At 45.4% G+C, this 23,294-nt stretch overlaps 1 protein-coding gene across 1 annotated transcript; it reads right to left on the reverse strand.

The window, feature by feature from the left end:
• Positions 1-1,280: 1,280 nt before the first annotated feature.
• On the reverse strand, positions 1,281-18,210 carry LOC130294141 (uncharacterized). Its single transcript, XM_056543636.1, has 8 exons — positions 13,426-18,210; positions 12,099-12,139; positions 9,899-10,025; positions 8,351-8,502; positions 6,454-6,616; positions 5,548-5,631; positions 5,041-5,151; positions 1,281-2,602 (listed from the first exon to the last, which is right to left on the reverse strand). Exons 1-8 carry the CDS (start codon positions 13,759-13,761, stop codon positions 2,474-2,476), a joined length of 1,143 nt encoding a protein of 380 aa, XP_056399611.1. The 5' UTR covers positions 13,762-18,210; the 3' UTR covers positions 1,281-2,473.
• Between the last annotated feature and the right edge of the window lie 5,084 nt (positions 18,211-23,294).

Raw genomic sequence — 23,294 nt, forward strand, 5'->3', positions numbered from 1 at the left:
AATGTGCAGAATGTTTCGCATTCCTCACTTTTTCAGCTGTGTGAACCCAGCCTAAGACTTGTGAGGGGCAGGAACTATAGTCACTAGTACACCGTTAAGTTCAGTTATTACGATTGATGTTGTTGGTTTTTGTTCACACACAGATTTCTCCAATCTGATCGGGCCTGTTATTTGCCTGCCAAGCGTTGCTGAGAGCCAAGTCCCTAATGACAGGAGGACTGGGCAGACGTTCCGGAGAATGGAGCCGAGGCTCAGACATGTAATTGTTCCATGCAGAATTAAAGGGAAAGTGCTTGCGGGGCAGTTCTCATTATTAAGTTGTTTCTGCTTGTTTGCTTAATCATAAACACAGCTAAGAAACGAGGCCAGATCCGATGTGCATCCGAGCGGCCGGTTATTAATGGTCACAGACGCATACCAGGAAGCACTGCTGGAAAACAACGAAGATTGTTGTGGGACTGTAATGCAATTCTTTAAGTGCAATTACTGAATAATCTCACAATGAATCACAATAAATGATCAACTGTGCCCTAAAACTGCCCAGCATATAGTTCTAGATTTGCTGACTCTATAATCTATAGTAAAGTTGTGATAAATGCACAGAAAACACATGCAGACATTCAGCACATTTGAATAATCTGGTGGGCGCTAGGACCACTTTTAAATGCGGCATATTATGTGGCAATGCATTTCCGTGCAAAATCCGCAAATCTAATCTTTTTGCAGACGCAAGAATTGGGATTTCCGCGGCAGAAACATTTTCTGCGGAAATTCCACTGTATGAACAGTGCAGCAGAATCTCATTGAAATCAATGGGACTCTACTGCAGCGGAATGTCATGACATTTCGCAATGTGAATATACCCTAACTAAGCATTCTGGAATACATGAGTTAAACAGTCAGAATTTTTTTTTTAATGAAGCATAGAAATTTTACATGCCTGATTCTTTCCTTCCCCAACATCATCTATTAGGGGAGAGTCTGAAGCCACATGCACATTAGACATATGGACGGTCTTTCTGACTTTTCTCTAATGTGTATGGGGTCATTTATATCTTGCCCAAATGCCAACTATACAATAGGTCAGTGTTTCCCAACCAGGGTGCCTCCAGCTGCTGCTAAACTACAACTCCCAGCATGCCCAGACAACCTTTGGCTGTCCGGGAATGCTGGGAGTTGTATTTTTGCAACAGCTGGAAGCACCCTGGTTGGGAAACACCGCAGTAGGTGGTGGACAAATTAAAGCAAGATCACAAATGTTAAGATTACAGCAGTATATATATGTGCATTGTCAAGTGGGCATCTCCTGGTCTAAAGCACAAGTCTGCTGAACCGAACACTGTGCAATCTCTCAATTAAAATCACAGAGCAATCACGCTGAAGAGAGGTGGAGGGTGCATTATCCCAGTCCAGCCAACCTCACTGAATCTCAGGCCAACATTTCACTCACTAAATATAGTCTGCTGAAAGCCTCATACAAAATAACACACTGTATGGAGAAGAAAGAGGTCATTTTAATGGTGAAAGAGAGGATAGAGTGTAATTATCCATCATTAGTTCCAGGTAATTACAGAGAGGAGTCTTCAGACTGAGCTCTGTGTCCAGCGCTCTGTAATGGAATACATTTAAAGACTTTTATACCTTAGATGAGAGTCTGCACTGCATTCACTAATACATAAATGTGTTCAGTGTTTTTATTGGATGTAAAAAATTTTGGTTAGTTCAAGTGTAATGTGTGATGGATAGAGAGATAAGCCTTGGAGGACTCTGCTGCCACCAAGTGTTCATACTGAAAAGTTCAGTGCATATAACCATGGGGAAATAGGATGGTATTTTGTGCAATGCAAGGCCTGATGTACATTCTTAAGCTCCTTTTATACCATGATCTTATAACGGTGATCTTATAATGGTAACACAACTATCTAAGGACACAGAAGTTGTCAGTAAGGACATTATGTAGTCTGTTCTGTAGTGTACAAGTCTGGTTGAAATAACATAGGTCCCTTCCTTTTTATGCAAGGGGGAAAGGGAGAAGCTGCATTTTGAGGGTTTGTTCACATGGAGGAATGTCCATGCAGAATTCCGGCAGAATATTCTGCATGGACTGCGGTAGAGTCACAACTGATTTCAATGGATTCTGCTGCATTGTGTACATGGTGGAATTTCTGCGACAGAAACCCAGATTCCGGCATCCACAGAAAGAATAGACTGGTCTATCCATTCTGCTGATTTTGCTTAAAAATTCTTTGCCATCTATGAGACGATGCATATCCGAGAGGTCATGGCTCCTGCTGAAACTTACAAATGTGCCCTTGTTTTCTGCGGACATTAGGCAGACGGACATCCTGCACATTTTACTACCGTGTAAACCAGGCCTAAGGGTTCTTTTAGTTGGCAGTAGAGCCTAAAACCTACATTTCTTGCCCAGTATTATCCACAGTGGTGCGCAGAAAACTTCCAGCTCTGAAAGATTTTAAAACTCTGAATTTGGTCTTCTTGTAATGGTTCCACCCTGGAATTGCTGGACAAGCCCATCAAGATGAGTCTGATAACACTTATTTAACTTTGTAAGTGTGGAGAAACGTTGGGCCACTTGTGTTGCCTACCAGGAAAAGAATGCATGTTATTGCCTTGGAAGAGGATTGGTTAAATAATATGTTAAACAGGTAGCCAGGTACACGACCAAAGTCAAATGAACGGACAATGAGATTGGTAAAAATGTAATCATCTCCCTGTTGATTTCAAAAGGGAAAAACAAAAAAAAATGCAAAAAACTTTGAAGTCATGACATGCCATGGCTTTAATAGAAAAGTTAAAAATCATTACATCTATGGCCAGGTTAGGTAAAAAGGAGATTTTTTTTTTGTACTCACCGTAAAATCTCTTTCTCATAACCTTCATTGGAGGACTCTTACTGATGGGTATATGGTCTTGCCACTAGGAGACGCTGACACTAGAAAAATGTCGGCTCCTCCCTGGCAGGATATACCTGCCCACTGGAAGTGAGATAATCAGTTTTGTCACAAAGCAATAGGAGAAGCCAACAAAGACATAAATCCGAAGGACCCCGGAAAAGAATCACGGAAAAAGACCCAGAAAAGATCATCATCCGGACAAAAAAGGAAGATATGGGCGGGTGCGGTGTCCCCCAATAAAGGCTATGAGAAAGAGATTTTATGATGAGTACAAAAAAAATCTCCTTTTTTTGGTCACTTTTCATTAGGGGACACCTTACTGATGGGATGCACCAAAGCAGTCCCCTAGGGTGGGAATAACAACCACTAGAGAAAGGGAAACAGTCAGAGACCAAACCCACTTGACCGTAAGGCCTACAGACGAGACCCCAGGCCAGAGATAGCCGAGGCCCAGAAACTGAGCTCCCGGAAGATCCCACGTCCATGAAGATGGACTAGGACGCCAAGGGAAGGGACCATCTTATGCAGAGACTAAACCTATGGTCCATATAGAGAGACAAGAAAAAGGTCGACTAGGAAGCCAGCCAGGCCAGAACCATCCTGGGAGGAGGAAATCAGCCCCAAGGAACACAGAACCAGACAGAGGGCCAGCCCGGCTGGGAAATAAAAATGGAAAAGGGCACAACAAGAGAACCTATCCAGAGTTGTCCGATTCAAGAGAACATGATGGAAAAAACACCAGGAAGAGCGGCGTCCGCCTAACCAGAAGGCGAGCACCGAAGGTGGAGACCAGAAAACCACTGGAAAAAAGAAAGAGACGGAAACCGTCTCTAGAGAGGTTTGGTGCATAAGAGCAATGACCCGAACATCTGGAGACCCAAAACCCCTGTCCCAGGAGCCCGCCGTGAGCATCCAGAAGGTGAAATTAGCTTGACTGGTGTAATCCGGATTACCTGAACGCCCCCCCCTTCCCGGGAGAACATGGACCCTGAAGGAGACAGACATGGGAACTGGAGGTTCCTGAGTCACCTGGAAGACGTACACGGAAGTATAAACGGCCAAGAAGAAGTGGGAGACCCTAAAAAGGAGCATTCAAGAACACCAGAGCGTCCAACATGGGAATTTGGAGGTTCCTGCATCTCCTGGAAGACTTGTACCTGAAGGGGAAGGAAATCCAACGGCCGCAACACGCTCCAGGAGACAAACTTCCGTGTCGAGACAAGGAGGAGTGTGGTACAGAAAGACCGCCTTCAATGGAATCACGTAGAAGTCTGGGCAGGATTGCCACCCCTGCCCGAGACCTCAACCATCACTAAGGCCCAAAGAAACAGGAGGGCCAACCCAAAAAAGAAGGCACGCCACAGCAGTCTAGGATAGTGTCCAAGCCAAGGAGACTAACCAGAGTTGGACCCCATTGGTCCGAGAAGACCAGAGCACTCCGAAGCAACATCCTGTCAGGACGGGAATGGAGGGAAAAAACAAAAGGGAGAATATTAACCCCTTTATTCCTGTGCCGGAAGGGAGGAGGGGGGAACATACTCACCTGTGGAGCCCATCTTCATATACTCACCTAGATGGCTTCAACCAGCTTATGGCCAAGCTGCATCATACCAGGCTAAGATAGTGGGCCGAGCAGGGGCAGTGGGGGACCCAGACCCAGGGTACAACCTCCAGCTGGCGCTGGCCGTTGGCGAGAAGGGGTTAACAGTACATACTCTATGTCTGTGCCCCTTTGTCACATATGCGGGAACAGGTAGCGCCATGCTCCTGAACCCCCACCTGAAAAAGGGAAATAAAAGGGAGATAAAAAAGCCTAACTAAACATCCCTTACTAGATCATTTTAAAAAAAAAAGACCAGGTCTGGAGAGGTCCAGACCTGTGTCTAGCCTCCTACTGACACTAGATAAAAACGGATTACCTCACCTCCAGTGGGCGGGTATATCCTGCCAGGGAGGAGACGACTTTTTTTTCCTAGTATCAGCGCCTCCTAGTGGCAAGAGCATATACCCATCAGCATAGGTGTCCCCCAACGAACAGCGAACGAGAAAATATTACTTTCAAGAAAAAAAGTCATTTTACACCAGCAACAGAACATCTTGGATGTACCTTACATACAACACTCACCTCCTCAGTTAGGGAAACAGCCAGTATGTCATGCCATTTTCTTATTCCAGTCTGACTGCTTGTTCCTTGTTTCAAGGCTTTGTAAAAGATATCTGAACATGTGGTCATCATCTGGAAATGATACAGTTTATATAAATAATGTTGTTTAGAATAAAGATATACAGATTTGCTGCATCTGAGTAAATTAATAATTTCCCTCATTATTCCATCACTCCTGTCTTATAAGGGCATCATCAATACCTAGTTATTGGTCACAAACCAGCAACCTTGTCAATCTTTATAGTCCAGGACCGGACAGACATCATGAGTAAGACAATGGGACTCTTAATTTAAAAATGTATAAATAAGACTATAACAAATTAGATCAGTCATGCAATAAGGTTTTGCAGAGCACAGGACATGCACCAAATTCACATCAATACATAAAACTATTGAGTAAAATTATAGCAAACAAACAAATCATGGCCCAGATATGGCACATAGATGTACTCAAGACATAAATTTTACCTGTAATGTCACCATCGTGCTTTGTGTCGAGTGCTCATATTCCGCTAGCTTCACTGGGATAACTTCACTATCTTTCCCGATGCCCTGCAAAAAACAGTTACTTTCAGTACAAAAAAGAACAGCACCCACAATTGTCTTTTCTATACTGATGTTGTGCAGCATTGTACAAACTATAGACTTGTAGTTGTGGTGCAGCTGTGACGACTAAACTTGGCTTAGCTGGACCTTAAACTGACTTGGGAAACAACTAACACAGACTTGGGGTACTGCATGCTACATCCACGGAATTGCTTACCACCAGGGGTGAACTCTGACTTTTGGACTGGAGTTGCCGGAGGCTTTCTACTCGTTTGTTGACTTGAGCTACGGGGCCCTTTTGGTGCTATGTTAAGTTCTCCCCACAACTTGGACTTTGACTGACTTGACCTGGACCCTAGCGGTTTAGTGTAGCTGAACAGCACTTGACTTCTCTGACTTGGATGCTGCACTCTGTTTTTCCTCTTTCCTCCTTGCCCAGGACCTTACTTTTTACTTTCCCCATGAGAGGTATGGGGCAGGTATGCTGCAGGGATGCTTACATTTTCCTGACTGAACTCCCACTAACTTACTTCTTCCTGTCTAGCCACACCAGGGGGATTAGGTCTTGACTCTAATTGGCCACAGTGATCACATGACTCCTCTTCAACCTCTCTCAAAGGCACAGTACACTTTTTACAGGATAAACAGTATACATTGGTATAAAACATATAATAAAGACAAAATTAAATGACAAATTCCCTGGAGCTGTAGACCAAAACAGACACCTGAGGCAACATCTACCTGAGAGGACTAGCAGTGTAACATGTTATGTACCAGGTCACCACAATACAAAAGGGCAACTTATGGACCAAACTCCAATGTCATTACCTGTGACAATGACAGATGCTGTTGGATATCATCGTAACTGCTACAGGTTGTACTGTGGAGCTTCTCCTGAAATTCCAGTGCCTCAGACAGCCAAGTCTTCAGTGCCATCCCTTTCCGTGAGAAAGACATTAGCTGCCTATGGACCTTATTCAGCATGTAACTCCTGGAAACAGAGCATGGTAATTGAAACTGTATAAATCCATTTGCAGTGAGCTTTCTCTAGTGGGTGGCTGCAGCTAGACAGAATTTGGTCATGTAACACTATTGCTGAATAAAATAAAGAACAAACATATTATATATATATATATATATATATATATATATATATATATATATATATACACACATACACACTGCAAAAAAAAAAAAAAAAAAAGGGAACCCTAAGATAACACATCCTAGATCTGAATGAATGACCTAATCGTATGAAATACTTTAGTCTTTACATAGTTGAATGTACTGACAACAAAATCACACAAAAATGATCAATGGAAATCAAATGTATCAACCCATGGAGGTCTGGATATGGAGTCACACTAAAAATCAGAGTGGAAAACCAAACTACAGGCTGATCCAACTTTGATGTAATGTCCTTAAAACAAGTCAAAATAAGGCTCAGTAGTGTGTGTGGCCTCCACGTGCCCGTATGACCTCCCTACAATGCCTGGGCATGCTCCTGATGAGGTGGCGCATCCGCCAACTCCTGGACAGTCTGTGGTGCAATGTGGCATTGGTGGATGGAGCAAGACATGATGTCCCAGATGTGCTCAATCAGATTCAGGTCTGGTGAACGGGTGGGCCAGTCCATAGCATCAATGCCTTCCTCTTGCAGGAACTGCTGACACACTCCAGCTACATGAGGTCTAGCATTGTCTTGTATTAGGAGGAATCCAGGGCCAACCGCACCAGCATATGGTCTCACAAGAGGTCTGAGGATCTCATCTCGGTACCTAATGGCAGTCAGGCTACCTCTGGCAAGCACATGGAGGGCTGTGCGGCCCCCCAAATTAATGCCACCCCACACCATTACTGACCCACCACCAAACCAGTCATGCTGGAGGATTTTGCAGGCAGCATAACGTTCTCCACTGCGTCTCCAGACTCTGTCACATGTGCTCAGTGTGAACCTGCTTTCATCTGTAAAGAGCACAGGGCCCCAGTGGCGAATTTGCCAATCTTGGTGTTCTCTGGCAATTGCAAAACGGTCCTGCACGGTGTTGGGCTGTAAGCATAACCCCCACCTGTGGACATGGGGCCCTCATACCACCCTCATGGAGTCTGTTTCTGACCGTTTGGGTGGACACATGCACATTTGTGGCCTGCTGGAGGTAATTTTGCAGGGCTCTGGCAGTGCTCCTTGCACGTAGGCAGAGGTAGCGATCCTGCTGCTGGGTTGTTGCTCTCCTACGGCCTCCTCAATGTCTCCTGGTAGCACCTCCATGCTCTTGACACTACGCTGACAGACACAGAAAACCTTTTTGCCACAGCTCGCATTGATGTGCCATCCTTGATGAGCTGCACTACCTGAGCCACTTGTGTGGGTTGTAACTCCGTCTCATGCTGCCACTAGAGTGAAAGCACCGCCAGCATTCAAAAGTGGCCAAAACATCAGCCAGGAAGCATAGGAACTGAGAAGTGGTCTGTGGTCACCACCTGCAGAACCACTCCTTTATTGGGGGTGTCTTGCTAATTGCCTATAATTTCCACCTGTTGTCTGCTCCACTTGCACTACAGCATGTGAAATTGATTATCAATCAGTGTTGCTTCCTGAATGGACAGTGTCATTTAAGTGTTGCCTTTATTTTTTGAGCAATATATATATATATATTATGTATTCATTTATTTATTTTTTTTATGACCAAATTATTTGCAGCCTAAATAACAACCTGGCACTGACCGCAGCTCCATGTAGGTCTTTGTGTGATCAAAATTGTCAACTGTATCCTGGAATCTCCTGGACTCGTTCAGGGAAGAATTAAAATTGTAACGAAACTGGGTTTTCAGAGAGTCAATGGTAATCTGAACCTTCTTCAGCTCCTTAGCGGCAACCTGGTAAAAGATAGAAAAATGTAAGTAAGGTAAATGTGTCTGTCACAGTACCAAAGACTTAATTGCAGACCCTGCATCTGTCAAAAAATATCAGGCACATTTAACCAAATGCCACTGAGCACAATTTATAGAAAGTTACAATATAATTAAAAAGTTTTAAAACTTTCTCATGTAGTCTGTATGTACTCAATGGCCTCATTTACTAAGAGTGTCAGGTTTTTACAAGTGGGAAATGTTGTTTCAGACTTTCAGGATTCCTCTCTATTTACTAATGGTAAAAGTCGGGAACATTTCTTGACTAGCTTTTCCTAGATTGAAATTTTCAGCCATTTATCCACAATTTCTGTGAATTCAATAGTAAATAGGTCGGGTTGTGAAACCAGGCCCCTTTTTGGGGGTGACCATTGTGACAGGCCACGTCCCCTTTTTGGCTTTTCACAGTGCAATGTCGGGTTTGTCAGATTTTCCTGCCTCAGACATGTTGTAGACACTCTGCGCCAAAATAACCCGACAAAAACTGGTCGGTTTCAGCTTAGTAAATGAGGGCCAATATCTCTGCATGCAGCCAATAATGCAAATGCCTTAACAGTTTATTTCATGCAGATTCCAAAGCGAATTATACATCAAATAGATTTCACTTCCTGCCATAGTTCATATTGAACTGCAGCATAGAAAATTTCCTATGTGTACTTAGATTCTAAGTGGATTGAACAATAGATTAATCCAACAGAAAAATCTGTCATCTGAACGTACCCAAAAATTCTTGTTGACATTAAAGGGGTACTCTGGTGAAAAACTTTTTTTTTTTTTTTATCATTTGGTGCCAGAAAGTTGAACAGATTTGTAACTTACTTCTATTAAAAAATCTTAATCCTTCCAGTAATTATTAGCTGCTGAATATTACAGAGGAAATTCATTTCTTTTTGGAACACAGAGCTCTCTGCTGACATCACGAGCACAGTGCTCTCTGCTGACATCTGTGTCCATTTTAAGAACTGTCCAGAGTAGGAGAAAATCCCCATAGCAAGAGATGTCAGCAGAGAGCACTGTGCTCGTGATGTCAGCCGAGAGCTCTGAGTTGCAAAAAGAAAATAATTTCCTCTGTAGTATTCAGCAGCTAAGAATTACTGGAAGGATTAAGATTTTTAATAGAAGTAATTTACAAATCTGTGTAACTTTCTGGCACCAGTTGAATAAAAAAAAATAATAATAATAAGTTTTACACTGGAGTACCGCTTTAAGAGGCTGCAACTGTTCTCAGTCTGGAGTGTATAACAGGAGAGATTTGTGATGCTGCTGTGTGTAGCTCATAAAGGATTGCCTGTATAATCCTGTTTGGGCTGCAAAACTGTGTCTACATATCATTGCGAAAATATGATCATTCCTAAAAAGTTACCTTCAGTTTGCAGATCTTTTCTTCTATAGGTTCTAACTCTGTTCCCAAAGTTTCCTCTTCAAACAACAAGGACTGAAATAATTTAAGGAACTTCTCTGCATTCATTAGACGGGCCACAGAAGAAGTCCTAAAAAAAAATACCTTTTATGAGAGACTGGCAAATCGAACATACTGGCTAGAGTTGTACAACAGTACATGTAAGTGATTTATGATGAGAGATTTAAAAAGTTCTTGTTGCTGCTATGGAACCTGGAGAAGGTGGGCCCCAGTCCATCTTGGACCCATCCTCAGGAGATGTGTTCTCTTACAAGACAAAAAAAAAATTGGTTGCTATGGGCAACTGCACCACTCTACCTCTACACAAGTTTTCATAAATCTCCAACAGCTGGAGAGCCACAGGTTGAAGAACAGCATTCTAGTGCAGAGGGATACACACCATTCAAGAGTACAACATATCAGTGTCACCCCCAAAGGAAGGTCGCCCTTGATATTTAATGACCGCAATGGGACAACTACTATCCAATTTCCGCTCATGATCCTAATTGATCTTAATTAATCTTCTATGTAAACATTAAATGCTATAGTGGATTACAGAGATAATCCAAAAATATATTCAGTAGGAAATGCTCATTTAACATGAAGAATGAGGATGCAGGAAGTTTTGGCTGGAAACTAATCCCATTAAATTACATGTAAATGTCCTAGCTATTCTTCAGTAAGCTTGAAGCCTTAACATTAAAAATCTCGGAAATAGTAGTAGACTAACCAAGACTGCAAAAAAAAGAAGAAGAAAATAAAGTAGTAAAAAATTATAAATGTAATAAAAAATAATAATAATTATAATATATATATACATATATATATATATATATATACACACACAACACACACACACACACACACACCACACACCACACACACACTGCTTGCAACCATTGTCTGTTGAGATCATAACTGGTAATTTGTTCTGAAGCACACAAAATGTCATCCAAAAATAGGAAAAAAGTAAGCATTAAAGAAGAATATAAAAAAGCAAGTATTTACACATAAAAGTAAGAGAGAACTACTGGAAGCTGTAATCACTGTCTATGTAGAGGACGGGAGGTTCTTCAGGGTCCTGTATAGTACACACAAAAATAATATGGGTCCGCCCCCACCTGGTAGCCAAAGGAGCAGCTAACCCTGGCACAGGTAAAGAGTAGTACAGAATATGTAATACCTCCCTGTACTGTAGGGGGTGCTACCAGACACCAGTCAGTGCATGCACTTCAGTAATACAGTGGTCCCTCCACATATGATGGTAATTCGTTCCAAATGAACCATCGTTACTTGAATCAATCGTATGTTGAGGGATCCGTGCAATAATAATAAAGAAAGTTATACTCACGTGTCCCCGCTGCTCCGGACCGTCACCCTGGATAGTTGCTCTCCATCGCCGTCATCACGTCGCTGCGCACGCCGCTCCTATTAGATGACGGGACAGTGTGCGCGGCGACGTGATGACAAAGGAGAGCAACGACTATGCAGTGGAGCCTGAAGTGGACGGTCCGGAGCGGCGGGGACACACGGGGCACATTAACCGTCTATCCGGCACCAGCTGAAGCAGTTTGCGCTGCCAGATAGCAGTTTATGCAATGGCCCCGACATACAAAAGCATTGTATGTTGATGCTGCCTCTGAGAGGCCATCGTATGTTGAAATGATCATATGTCGTGGCCATCGTAGGTCGGGGGATCACTGTACAGGGGTTTTACCAGTGAATGCCCATTCTGATTGGTCAGTTCTTCCACCTATTGACACGTTTTGCAGATCTGGACTGTCCGTAGCTTTGTATAGCGAGTATGGTTTCAAGTTACAATGATCCATTATATATCTCATTATGGGTTATTGGCCACATTAAACAAATGTTATTGTACTAACATACACAAGACAAAAATTGTTCTCTGAGACAGTGATGTCAAACTTGTGGCTCTCCAACCATTGCCCAAACTGTCAGGTTTTGCAGATAGCAACCAATCACAGTCCAGTTTTAATATCTCAACAAGCTTTGGTGAAATGAAACTTGAGCTGTGATTGGTTGCTGTGGGGAAAGATTGTTGGCTTATGGTTTTAGGCAGATTGATAAATCTGGACCTAAGTGCACAAAAAATAAATAAAAAATATTGAAAAGATAAGCAACCAAGTGTAGAGCAGATACTTACTGTCCTGGGAGTTCATGTGGCTTTTCATTGCTTTCTTCCACCTGGAATGAAGAAGTACAAGATCTACATTTCTGTACATTGGTTAAAACATCAATGTGTTTGCTACACAGTGACCCCACCAGCAGAATAGTGAGTACAGCTCTGGAGTATAATACAGGACATCACTCAGGATCAGCACTGGACAAGTAATATATGTACACAGTGACCTCACCAGCAGAATAGTGAGTACAGCTCTGGAGTATAATACAGAATATAACTCAGGATCAGTACAGGATAAGTAATGTAATGTATGTACACAGTGTCCTCACCAGCAGAATAGTGAGTACAGCTCTGGAGTATAATACAGGATATAACTAAGGATCAGTACAGGATAAGTAATGTAATGTATGTACACAGTGACCCCACCAGCAGAATAGTGAGTACAGCTCTGGAGTATAATACAGGATATAAGTCAGGATCAGTACAGGATAAGTAATATATTGTATGTACACAGTGATCTCACCAGCAGAATAGTGAGTACAGCTCTGGAGTATAATACAGAATATAACTCAGGATCAGTACAGGATAAGTAATGTAATGTATGTACACAGTGACCCCACCAGCAGAACAGTGAGTACAGCTGTGGAGTATCATACAGGCTATAACTCACGATCAGTACAGGATACGTAATGTAATGTATGTACACAGTGACACCACCAGCAGAACAGTGAGTACAGCTGTGGAGTATCATACAGGCTATAACTCAGGATCAGTACAGGATACGTAATGTAATGTATGTACACAGTGACACCACCAGCAGAATAGTGATTACAGCTCTGGAGTATAATACTGGATATCACCCAGGATCAGTACAGGATAAGTAATATATGTACACAGTGACCTCACCAGCAGAATAGTGAGTACAGCTCTGGAGTATAATACAGGATATAACTCAGGATTGGTATAGTAATCTATGTAAGTACACAGTTGCCTAGATTTATCAGTCAGAGACAAAACGGTCTGATTTGCGCGTTGTAACCAGTCACAGCTGAAGGTTATTCACAGCCTCTCTTTTCCTGCACTATGACCATTCTCCTAACAGAAGTGAGGCGTTTAAATCCCTTGAATAATGTCAATTCCCTATTGCCAACATTCATGAATAAAATGCCCATGCAATTCCTTATTGCAATTATGCTAAACATCACTTTGAAATAAACCACAATATTTGAGGGGGAGAACTCTACCAAGCAGTGAAAGGTTTCCTATACTTCTGGAGGGAACATCAAATGTATGTACATACAGAATACTGCCTAATTTGTATTTATGGCCATCTACATCTACCACTTACTTTTACATTCTTTTTCTCTTCAGTTTCTTCAGATCTGCTAACCCAAAAGACACAGAACGTAAACAGCAGCAGGAGAGAGAAATAATCATAGAAGAAACTGTTAATAAACCTGGAAATTATCACTGTATATCCTGCAGAGGAGGCTATAAGCAAAATACATTCTCTATAATCAAACAATCTTTTCCCTTGGGTCCAGAACACGAACAGTAAAGCACACATAATGCCAACCCTATATCTAACCCCATAATTTTCCTGCACCCTCCTGTAAATAACTGGCATCCAGTCATGCAGCTTCAGGATGATAGCTGGCACAGGAAATTCTATAAGTCCATTCATGTCCTCATTCAAGTCTATACAAGGTTATACAGATCGAGCAGACTTTTTTTTTTAATACATCCTTCCGATCATATTCAGTTCCAGAGATGTTCATATGACCTCCTGCCTCCAGTAAACACAATGTAGAGTGTTGGGCAATGTACAGTAAATATGGACTCTGGTCTTCCAAATAGTGCAAAAGTTCCATGGATCTGTGTTGCAGCACTGGACATGTGTAGATTCCAGACAGTTTATCAGAAAGCCATTTCTTTTGTACAGGTTAAATTATCCAGTCTTTAGCTGCGCTTCAACCACGTAAGGATAGATTTATTGGATCTTCGGTAGATGCATTTGCAGGTCATTCGCAGATGAAATTCGATGTGTATCTGTAGTTGCATGTACTTTTATCTTCTGCACAAGCGTCATTACATTGTGTAGATTCCAATTCTTCAGTGACAATTTTTTTACTTACTTACCCAGCAAATCTGATCTATGTCACTAATGTTGCCATTCCAGAAAATCAAGATTTTAGGTTAAAGGTCACACGATGCTCTGAAGGCATGAAACTACTAAACAGGGAGGGTCTTTGCTAAACAAACTCGCTCATACACATGGAAGTGCATGCCAGCTTTTGACAGTGACAGTCTATGATTTAGTCATTTAACGAAACTCTACAAGCAGTTTATAATCTGGCCACAATTATTAATGTAAATGTATCGGTATTCTGGCATTGTTGAATTTAAAATATGAATTTGTGCTAAGAACCATGGCCCAGATTTATCACACTGTGTAAGAGAAAAAAATGTTGTGATTTTCCCACAGCAACCAATCACATCTCAGCTAAAAAGCTCTGGTAAAGTGAAAGCAGCGTGATTGGCTGCTGTGGGAAAATCGTTCAATTTTTTCTCTTATACAGTTTGGTAAATCTAGGCCCATATGTATCAAAAATTGAAGAAGAAAATAAACCCACCAGGAACCACAATCAAACCTGGTGAGGAAAATATTCAACACCACACAGTAGTTTCCTAAAGGGCTAACTAAAGCCTATATACAACCAGCCCTCCACAAACAGGTGGATACGAAGACCCTGATTTACTAAGAGTGTCGTGTAGTTTTCTTTGTAGGTTTTGATTCCCGACAGACATTTTTCCATGGTATAAACTAATGTTTCCCTATGTTTTGCACTTTTCCTTACATTTTGCTATTTTTTTTTACAACTGCTCTGAACTGTTGGGTTTTCCTTAGTTAAATCCAACACATTTTCTGTGGAGTGCAGGACAGAAAGACCGCCCCGACTAATGGTATCGCGGAGGAGTCTTGGACGGATCACTACACATGTCCAAGACCTGAACCATCACCAAGGCCCAAGGAACCGGAAGACCTCCTGAAAAGAAGGCACGCCACAGCTTCCTAGGACAGAGTCCAAGCCAAGGAGACCAACCAGTCATAGACCCCAGTGGTCCTAGCGGACCAGAGCACACTGAAGAAAGATCCCACCAGAATGGGAACGGAGGGAGAAATAAATGAGAACCCAGCTGGGATTCTCAGGGTCTGGGCACAGGAAGCATGACTCCAGAAGACTTTGGCGTCAGTGCAGTACAACTGACACAGACAAAAGGGAAGGAAGAACACACCCTTCCAGGGAGATTGTACAAATTCCTCCAACAGAGGAGAGAGCCAAGGCTGCGTGAGCAGCAGTAAGTAGATAACCAAAAAACAGAGAGAGAGCCAGGCTGTGATAGTGGGCAGTAAACACAGAAGCCTAGAGACAGTAAAAATCCCTGTTGAATGCTCTCAGCAAAAAAACAGGGGCCCCGCCAGATATTCCACCTATATAGTGGGAACAGCGAGATGGCATCATCTTGGCGGCAGAATAGTCCCTCCAGAGTAGGAAAAACAAGGGTGTCGAGATGAAAACTTAAGTACAGACCCATGCCAAGCACCCTGATCCCCATACCCCCTGTGGAAAGGGGTCTGGCAAAACACGCCAGGCGCAGTAGGAGCAAGGAAATGCTGCCCCACAGGCACGGGACAAGTACTGGGTGAGTGCAGAAGCGTCTTTTTCTCCTTTTGCTAGCATCTTAACTCTGTTCTCCTTTCTTAGGTTGCACTGTTGGTCTGCTAGAGGCATACCTTCCTTTCTGCTGGTCCCTTGGATGTCTGCAGTTTCTTTCGCGTCCGCAGTCTTAGTACCCCACTGCTATTGTGGGGTACCCATTTCTGTGTTCCTACATATGCTAGGACCGCTCTGTAGGTGTAGAGCCCACCTTTCCTTTTCGGTGGGGTGAGCCTCGGGGCTTCCTGTGATTTTGTTTCCGCAGTTCTTCGGCGGTTGGGCACTTCTGTTCTGACATGGGGCCTGCTGGGGTGACAGTCAGTTCAGCCCTATGCCTCCAGGTGTTTTTGCGGAATTTCTGTCCGGAGTGGCTCAGGCACCTACTCATCCCTGTCTGGAATGGCTCTCAAAACGTCTTGTAGTTTTTGGCCAGCTCCAGTGTACAGGATTCCGATTCCTCTTGGGACACAAGGTGGCTCCTCCAGACAGCGATTATTGCCGCTTGGCCTTGGTGCTCAATTTTAATTATTATTATTATTCATATTTTTTTAACTATGTATTAAAATAAGATGTGTATAGCAGGTCACCTTCCAGGGTGAGTGAAACAAATAAAACAGCCCCCAATACCGACCCTAGGAAAGGACCCTGCAGATATTAAAGTGATAAGAACAGATATGGGCCAGCCAAGGCTGCAAAAGAAATGAGTGTGCAATATAAGTTTGGCCACAAGAGGGCGCCAAACTACACCAAATGGTCTGAGTCACTTTTTTTTTTAAACAGGGAAGAAGTGAGCCGCGAGGACCCCAAGAGAGGAGGGCAGTAGCCCACACCATAGGGACAGAAAGGACACCTATTGGGACAGAAGAAAAAAAAACACAGACGGGCAGCCCCAGCTGTGATGGTACGGAGCAGCACGCCTAGCAGCACCTGCTAAGCCGCCGCACAGCTCCGAGGCTAAGCTCCCGCCGGCCACAGCTCAGGGGGGCCGACGGAGCCACACCAACACCCGCATGGTGGAGGGGCGGAGCTAAACTCGGCTGGAGGAGCACAGCAAAACGACGGCAGGTAGCGCCATCCGATCGTAAAAAGAGGCCGTTGTGCAAGGGAACCCAGAGGGGAGGCGCTGCCAGGCCTCTCTGTTCACGCAGCCACGTGCCGCCAAAAACCTCCAGATCGCGCACTGGCACGGGGAGACGGAGCCATGTGCAGTCATAACCCCCTCACCCAGCGTGCTGGGGTAAAGTAAAACATATAAAAGAAGCTGTGCAGAGTAGGAAAGAACACCTGCGGAGGGAGCCGCTGAAGTATCCTAGTACAAAGAAACACAGGCCCCCCACACATAAAACTCCCAATAAAGGACAGAGTCCTATGTCATCTTCATATACTCACCTGACTTCTTATACTCACCTCTAGATGTCTTCAGCCAGCTTTTAGTCACCTGCATCACATCATGCTGTGACAGACAGGACGAGCAGGGAAGATAGGGGGACCCGGACCCTAGGTGCAACCCCAGGCGCTGGCGGGGAGAGGTTAACAGTGCATACTTTTATGACCTGTGCCCCTTAGCCACATATGGGGGAACAGGTAGTGCCATTCTCCTGAACCCCCACCTGAAAAAGGGAAACAGAAAGGAGTAAAGTACTAAACAGCCCTTACTAGAAAATAACAAAAAAAAAGACCAGGTCTGGGGAGCTCCCAGACCTGTATCTTGCCTCCTTGCTGAAACTGATTACTGCAGGTGGGCGGGTATATCCTACCAGGCAGGAACCGACTTTTTTTTTCCTAGTGTCAGCGCCTCCTAGTGGCAAGAGCATATACCCATCTGTATAATGTCCCCCAATGAACAAAGACCAAAGAGAAACAGCAACTTACATTTATTTCTATTAATTCCCCTAAATTATGAGGGTACTGACAAGCACAAGTAGATACCCTCTTGCTGATCATTGGGTATTAAAAAAAAATTACTGTCATCTTATCCCCTAGCCTTTGGATAGGGGATAAGATGTCTAGTGGTGGCGTACCCCTTTAAAACGCTCCAGCTGTAGGATGTGTTTAAATGTCACGTAACTTCATAAACAGAGACAACAGCGATTAGGATATGGATTTAGCAGATTTCTCAGCCTTTTCTCCATCATAGTCCTTTTCTTCCATGTGTTTTCTCAAAGTAGAGAGACACTTGATAATGTAGAGTGCCCCCTTTTATTACGCCAAGGCTTTATGCATTAACATAAATAAGGAGATTGTTATATTCAACTATCCTATACGCATTCTAATTTAGGGCAGATCTATTTTATTCATTAGGGGTCAGATAACCAGCAATCTTAGATACCTCAAACAAAATTGCTGAAACTAGTTATTAGATTAAAGGGGTTCACCAGGCATCGAAAAACAGGAGATCATTTCTTTCAAAGACGGCTCCCTGTCTGTCTCCAGGTTGGGTGTGGTTCTGCAGCTCAGTTCCATTAAAGTGAATGGAGCAAAGTTGTAATACCGCACCCAAAGTGGAGACAGACAGGAAGCAGTCTTTGAAAGAAAATAGATCCGTTTTTCAATTCCTGGATAACCCCTTTAAATTCAAAAGGCTGTCAGTGTCCATTCCCAACATGTTTCCGTTGCCAAAGCTGCATTTTCAGGAGAGTGGGACATATGAAAGGGGGAAAAAAATCCCAGTTAATTTCCTTGCAATGTATGTTGAACCAGGACTACTTATCAGTTCAGTTCAGCCAAGTAGTGGGCTAATTAAAATCCAACCACTGATGCAGGGAGCACAGAGCTTAGCCTCTCACTTTGCTAAAGTCTCCTGATCATTAAACGGTGTGATCTACAGTAAAATTTACATTACAAGAAACCACTTCAATCATATACGAAGATCTGATTATCACGTTTTATAAAACTTGATTGAGAACCCACTTTTAGGATTAACTCCATATGAAAACAGGAGATAAAGTGTAAAGCTATGTTCACATGGTTGTAAAATGTGCAGAATATCCGCACGAAAAACAGGTGCAGACATCACGCACATCTGACTACTGGCGAATGCTAGGACCGCTCGGAAGTGCGCTGTGTCACACTGGAAATCTTGTGAGGGAGAAAAATAAATAAATAGGGGGCGCTCCCTTTTGTATTGTATATCAACCTGGTGTGAGCCCTCCACCACAACCCAAGTGATATACTAACCTGTCAGGTATCCTGATATACGGCTCTTGCGAGTCAAAATATCCTGGAAGTTTATGGTGAGACAAGGTTGGAGTAGGAATAAGCTGCTGCACTCAGGTCAGTACCGGACTCCCTTAGGGAACCAGTATGGATGCACAAGATATAGGAAGGAAAAAGACTGTCTAGGAGGCGCTGCTCAAGGTATGACTCAGAACGAAGACACAGGCCAGCACAGGACAATGATTATTTCCCCCCACATCTCCACTACAGCACCCATGAGATTACCTCCTCCTCCTGATTGGGACAGGAAAAACCACTGAGAGGTTAAATTCCCCACCCCTTCCTCTCCAGTGTTTTTTCCTGTCCCTGTCAGGAAAGGAGCTGAGAAGTGCGGGGGACTTTTTTACCCTGCAAAGAAATTGGAGGTCCTTACTGGGGCCTTGTAGACTCGGGGTGCTGGCACAGCACACCCCCTGTCATATTTTCTCCCTTGGGTCCGGTCCACTCTGTAGGTCCTCTCCGGGAGCATGGAGGCAGAGGGAACGCCACGGGAGCACTGCAGGTGTGCGGGATCTGGCGGTGTTCTTGCAGTGGTCTCTGCTTTCGGCACACAGGTACGGTGGCAAATCTTCGCAGAGGAGGGCTTGCGAGCCCTGAGCATGGTGCAAATCACCTAGGTTGAGAAACCTCGGGCCCTTAGAACCGCAGTTTCAACCGCCACACCGTCAAATGCAGCAATAGTAAATTGGGCTGGCACAGGGGACCTTAAAATAGGAGGTCTGAACGAAGCGGGAGGTGCAGCGGTACATCGTCCAGGAGCCTGACCACGTCGGCGTACAATGCCCTCCGGAGCCACGAGAATGGTGGGGACGCCCTCTGCTATGAGTTTCCTCAGGAACCTGGGAATGAGAGGAAGGGGAGGGAACAGATAGGGGAGGGAACAGATAGGGTAGGGCAAAGCCCGACCAAGGGATCACCAGGGCATCCACGGCTAGAGCCAAGGGGTCCCGGAACTTCTACACAAAAAGAGGAACTTTTTGGTTGTGGCGGGACGCGAAGAGGTCCACGTCTGGAGTGCTTCAGAGGTTGCAGATCTCTGCAAAACACCTCCGGATGAGGGGACCACTTGCCGGGGTCAGTTGAGGACCGGCTGAGAAAATTCACTTCACAGTTGTGAACTCCCGGAATGTAAATTGCGGAGATGGCTGGAACCCTGAGTTCCGCCCAGAGGAGAATCTTGGATACCTCGGCCATCGCCGCTGAGCTGAGAGTGCCGCGCCTGACCATTGATGTACGCCACAGCAGTGGAGTTGTCCGACTGAACACGAACAGGGCGGTCATGAAGAAGGAGCTCCCAATGAAGCAGACAAAGATAGATTGCCTAGTTCCAATATGTTGATAGGGAGAAGGGCTTCTTGGGGGGACCAAAGACCCTGAACCGTCCGGTCCCTGAAAACGCCTCCCCAGCCTGACAGACTGGCATCTGTCGTGACAACTTGCCAGTGGAGGGGCAGGAAGGAGCACCCTGAAGAAGCAGGGGGGAGCGGAGCCACCATAGGGGGAACTGACGAGACCATCGAGAGAGAACGATCTTGCGGTCGAGGGACAGAGGAGACCTGTCCCACCAGGAGAGAATCGCCAGTTGAAGAGGACTGTAATGAAACTGGGCGAAGGGCACGGCTTCCATGGCAGCCACCATCGGACCCAGGACTTCCATGCAAAAGCGCTTGGAAAATGGGGCAGGGTTCCGAAGTAATCGGACTCCTGACAAGAGAGTGTTAGACGCTTGTCCGACGGAAGTCGAATGCGGGCAGCGGCCGTGTCGAACTGGAGCCCCAGGAAAACCAGTGACTGGGTAGGAGAGAGGTTGGACTTGTCTTGATTGACCATCCAACCGAAACGAGACAAGGCCTGGAGGGCGAGACCAAGACTCTCCAGATTCTGAGCCCTGGTTGGAGCTCAGATCAGGAGGTCGTCCAAGTAAAGGATCACTGAGACCAAGGTGCCAGGACCTTGGTAAATACCCGTGGAGCAGTGGCCAGACCGAAGGGAAGGGCTACAAACTGAAAATGGCCTTCAGGAACTGCAAAGCGGAGGTACCGCTGATGACTGGGGAATATTGGAATGTGGAAGTAGGCATCCTTGATGTCCACCGAGGAAAGAAACTCCCCTTGATCCATGGATGCCACTACCGAACGGAGAGACTTGATTCGGAAATGGCGGAGTAGAAGATGCTGGTTGAGACGCTTGAGATCCAAGATCGGGCGTACAGAACCGCCTTTCTTGGGGACCACGAAGAGGTTGGAGTAAAAACCTTGAAAATGTTCCCTGGGAGGAACCGAGACAATTACTCCCTGGATGAGAAGGGAGTGGAGTGCGCCCCGAAATGCTTTTGCTATCAAGGGGGACCGGGAGGCCCGGGAAAGAAAAAAGCGATCCCTTGGAAGGGAGGCAAATTCGATCCTGTATCCGTTGGATACCGTGTTCCTGACCCAGGAGTCCTGAACGTGCGTGGTCCAGGCATCTCGGAAGAGTAAGAGACGACCTCCCACCCGAGAAAAATTTGCGGGTGGAGGAGTCCCTTCAGGCCGAGGTACGGTTTGTGGGTGCCCGATTTGGCCGCAAAACGTCCAGAACGGTTATCCGATTTCCAGGAGGGACGGGTCTGTAAGGAGGGAGCCTTCCTTCCTGTCCTGCGAAGGTGCCTGCCTGGACCCTTTATTGGGACCAAAAGAGGAGGACTTCCTAAGGGAAGTAGTGCGAGCCTTATTCTGAGATAATAGGGAACTCTTTCCGCCCGTCGCCTCTGAGATAATCTCATCTAGGCGCTTGCCAAAAAGCAGAGAACCAGCAAAGGGAAGTTCAGTTAGAGACTTCTTGGAGGCGGCGTCTGTGTCCCAGGCTTTAAGCCACATGGAGCGACGGAGGGCCACCAGGTTGCCTGTGGCAAAGGCAACACAGCGGGCCGACTGCATGGAAGCAGAACACAGAAAATCTCCAGCTTTGGAGCATTGGAGAGCTAGGTCAGATAATTCCTCCGGGGGGGATCCTGAAAGAATACTCCGGTGGAGTTAGGAAGACCAGACTGAGAGGGCCTTTGACACCCAGGCTGAAGCGAAAGCAGGAAGCAAGGAGGAACCTGCTGCCTCGAAGGCAAATTTTGACAAGGTCTCCACCTTCTTGTCCGCTGGATCCTTGAAGGCAGCCGCATCAGCCAATGGCAGGATAGTTGGCTTAGAGAGACGGGAGACCGGTGGATCCACAGTTGGAGAGGAGGTCCACCGAGTAATGAGGTCCTTGGCGAAGGGATATTGCACTTGAACCTTCTTTGTTTCCTGAAATTTCTTGTTAGGGTGCCTCCAGGCTGACTCCAGCAAGGCGTCAAATTCAGCATGAGCTGAAAATCTTGGGTGCCAGACGGGCACTATGAAAGGAAACTTCTGGAGCTACGTCTGAAGTTCCTGGGTCCTCTAGGTGAAAGGTGTCCCTTATGGCCAAAACCAATGAGTCCACCATGTCAGACATATCTGTGCGATCCTCCGAGTCAGAGGCCGAATCAGAAGCCTCATCTACAAGTTCTCCAGGTGAGTGGGAACGAGTGGAGGCAGCCCTGGAAGAGGGAGAGACTGACCTGGTATGCGGTTCCGGAGAGCCAGAGCGGCGACCAGGGGAGCGTTCTCTAGGGGAGAGTCGCTTGCGGCAAGCTGAAGCAGCGGAGCGATGCCCGTGAGGGGAGCGCCTGTGTCTGCTGGAAGACTCAGGAGATGAGTCGGATGATCTACCCCTATTACGCTTGTGAAAGCGGTTAGTATAGGGAGAAGGAGAGCGGGTCCCTCTGGAGGGCCGGCATAGGGAGGACCTCTCCAAGGCAGTCACCACAGAACGGGAGACCTGTGCCAAGTTGAAGATAGACTGGGAGAGGGAGGAAACCCAGACTGGAGGGATAGCCGAACCCACAGGGTCTGGAAGGGCATCCTGAGCAGAAATAACAGGTGGGTCTGTGGTGGAGAGGGAGAGACAGAGAGAGAGAGGTTGGGAATGTATGGCCAATGAGGGGGCTGTGAGGAAACAAAAGTGCCTCTGATTGGGCCTGAGAAACCCCTCTGAGTGCGCACAACGCTAATTGGAGAGGATTTCGCGCAATGGAAGAAATCCTTGCTGGCCGCGGGTGGGCGGAGCTAAAGTCCGTGCAGAGCCCGCGGCTGCATGTGAGATAATGGCGCCCGTTCCCAGCGCATTAACAACCGCATATGCGAATGACAGGGGAAGGGAGCGGGCAAACATAACGCCGGCAGCTATCTGCGCTGCCGACAGAAGAACTGTGACAGGGGGGGCGAGCTGC

This window comes from Hyla sarda, chromosome 10, assembly GCF_029499605.1.
Source record: "Hyla sarda isolate aHylSar1 chromosome 10, aHylSar1.hap1, whole genome shotgun sequence".
In the NCBI taxonomy this organism is placed as follows: Eukaryota; Metazoa; Chordata; class Amphibia; order Anura; family Hylidae; genus Hyla; species Hyla sarda.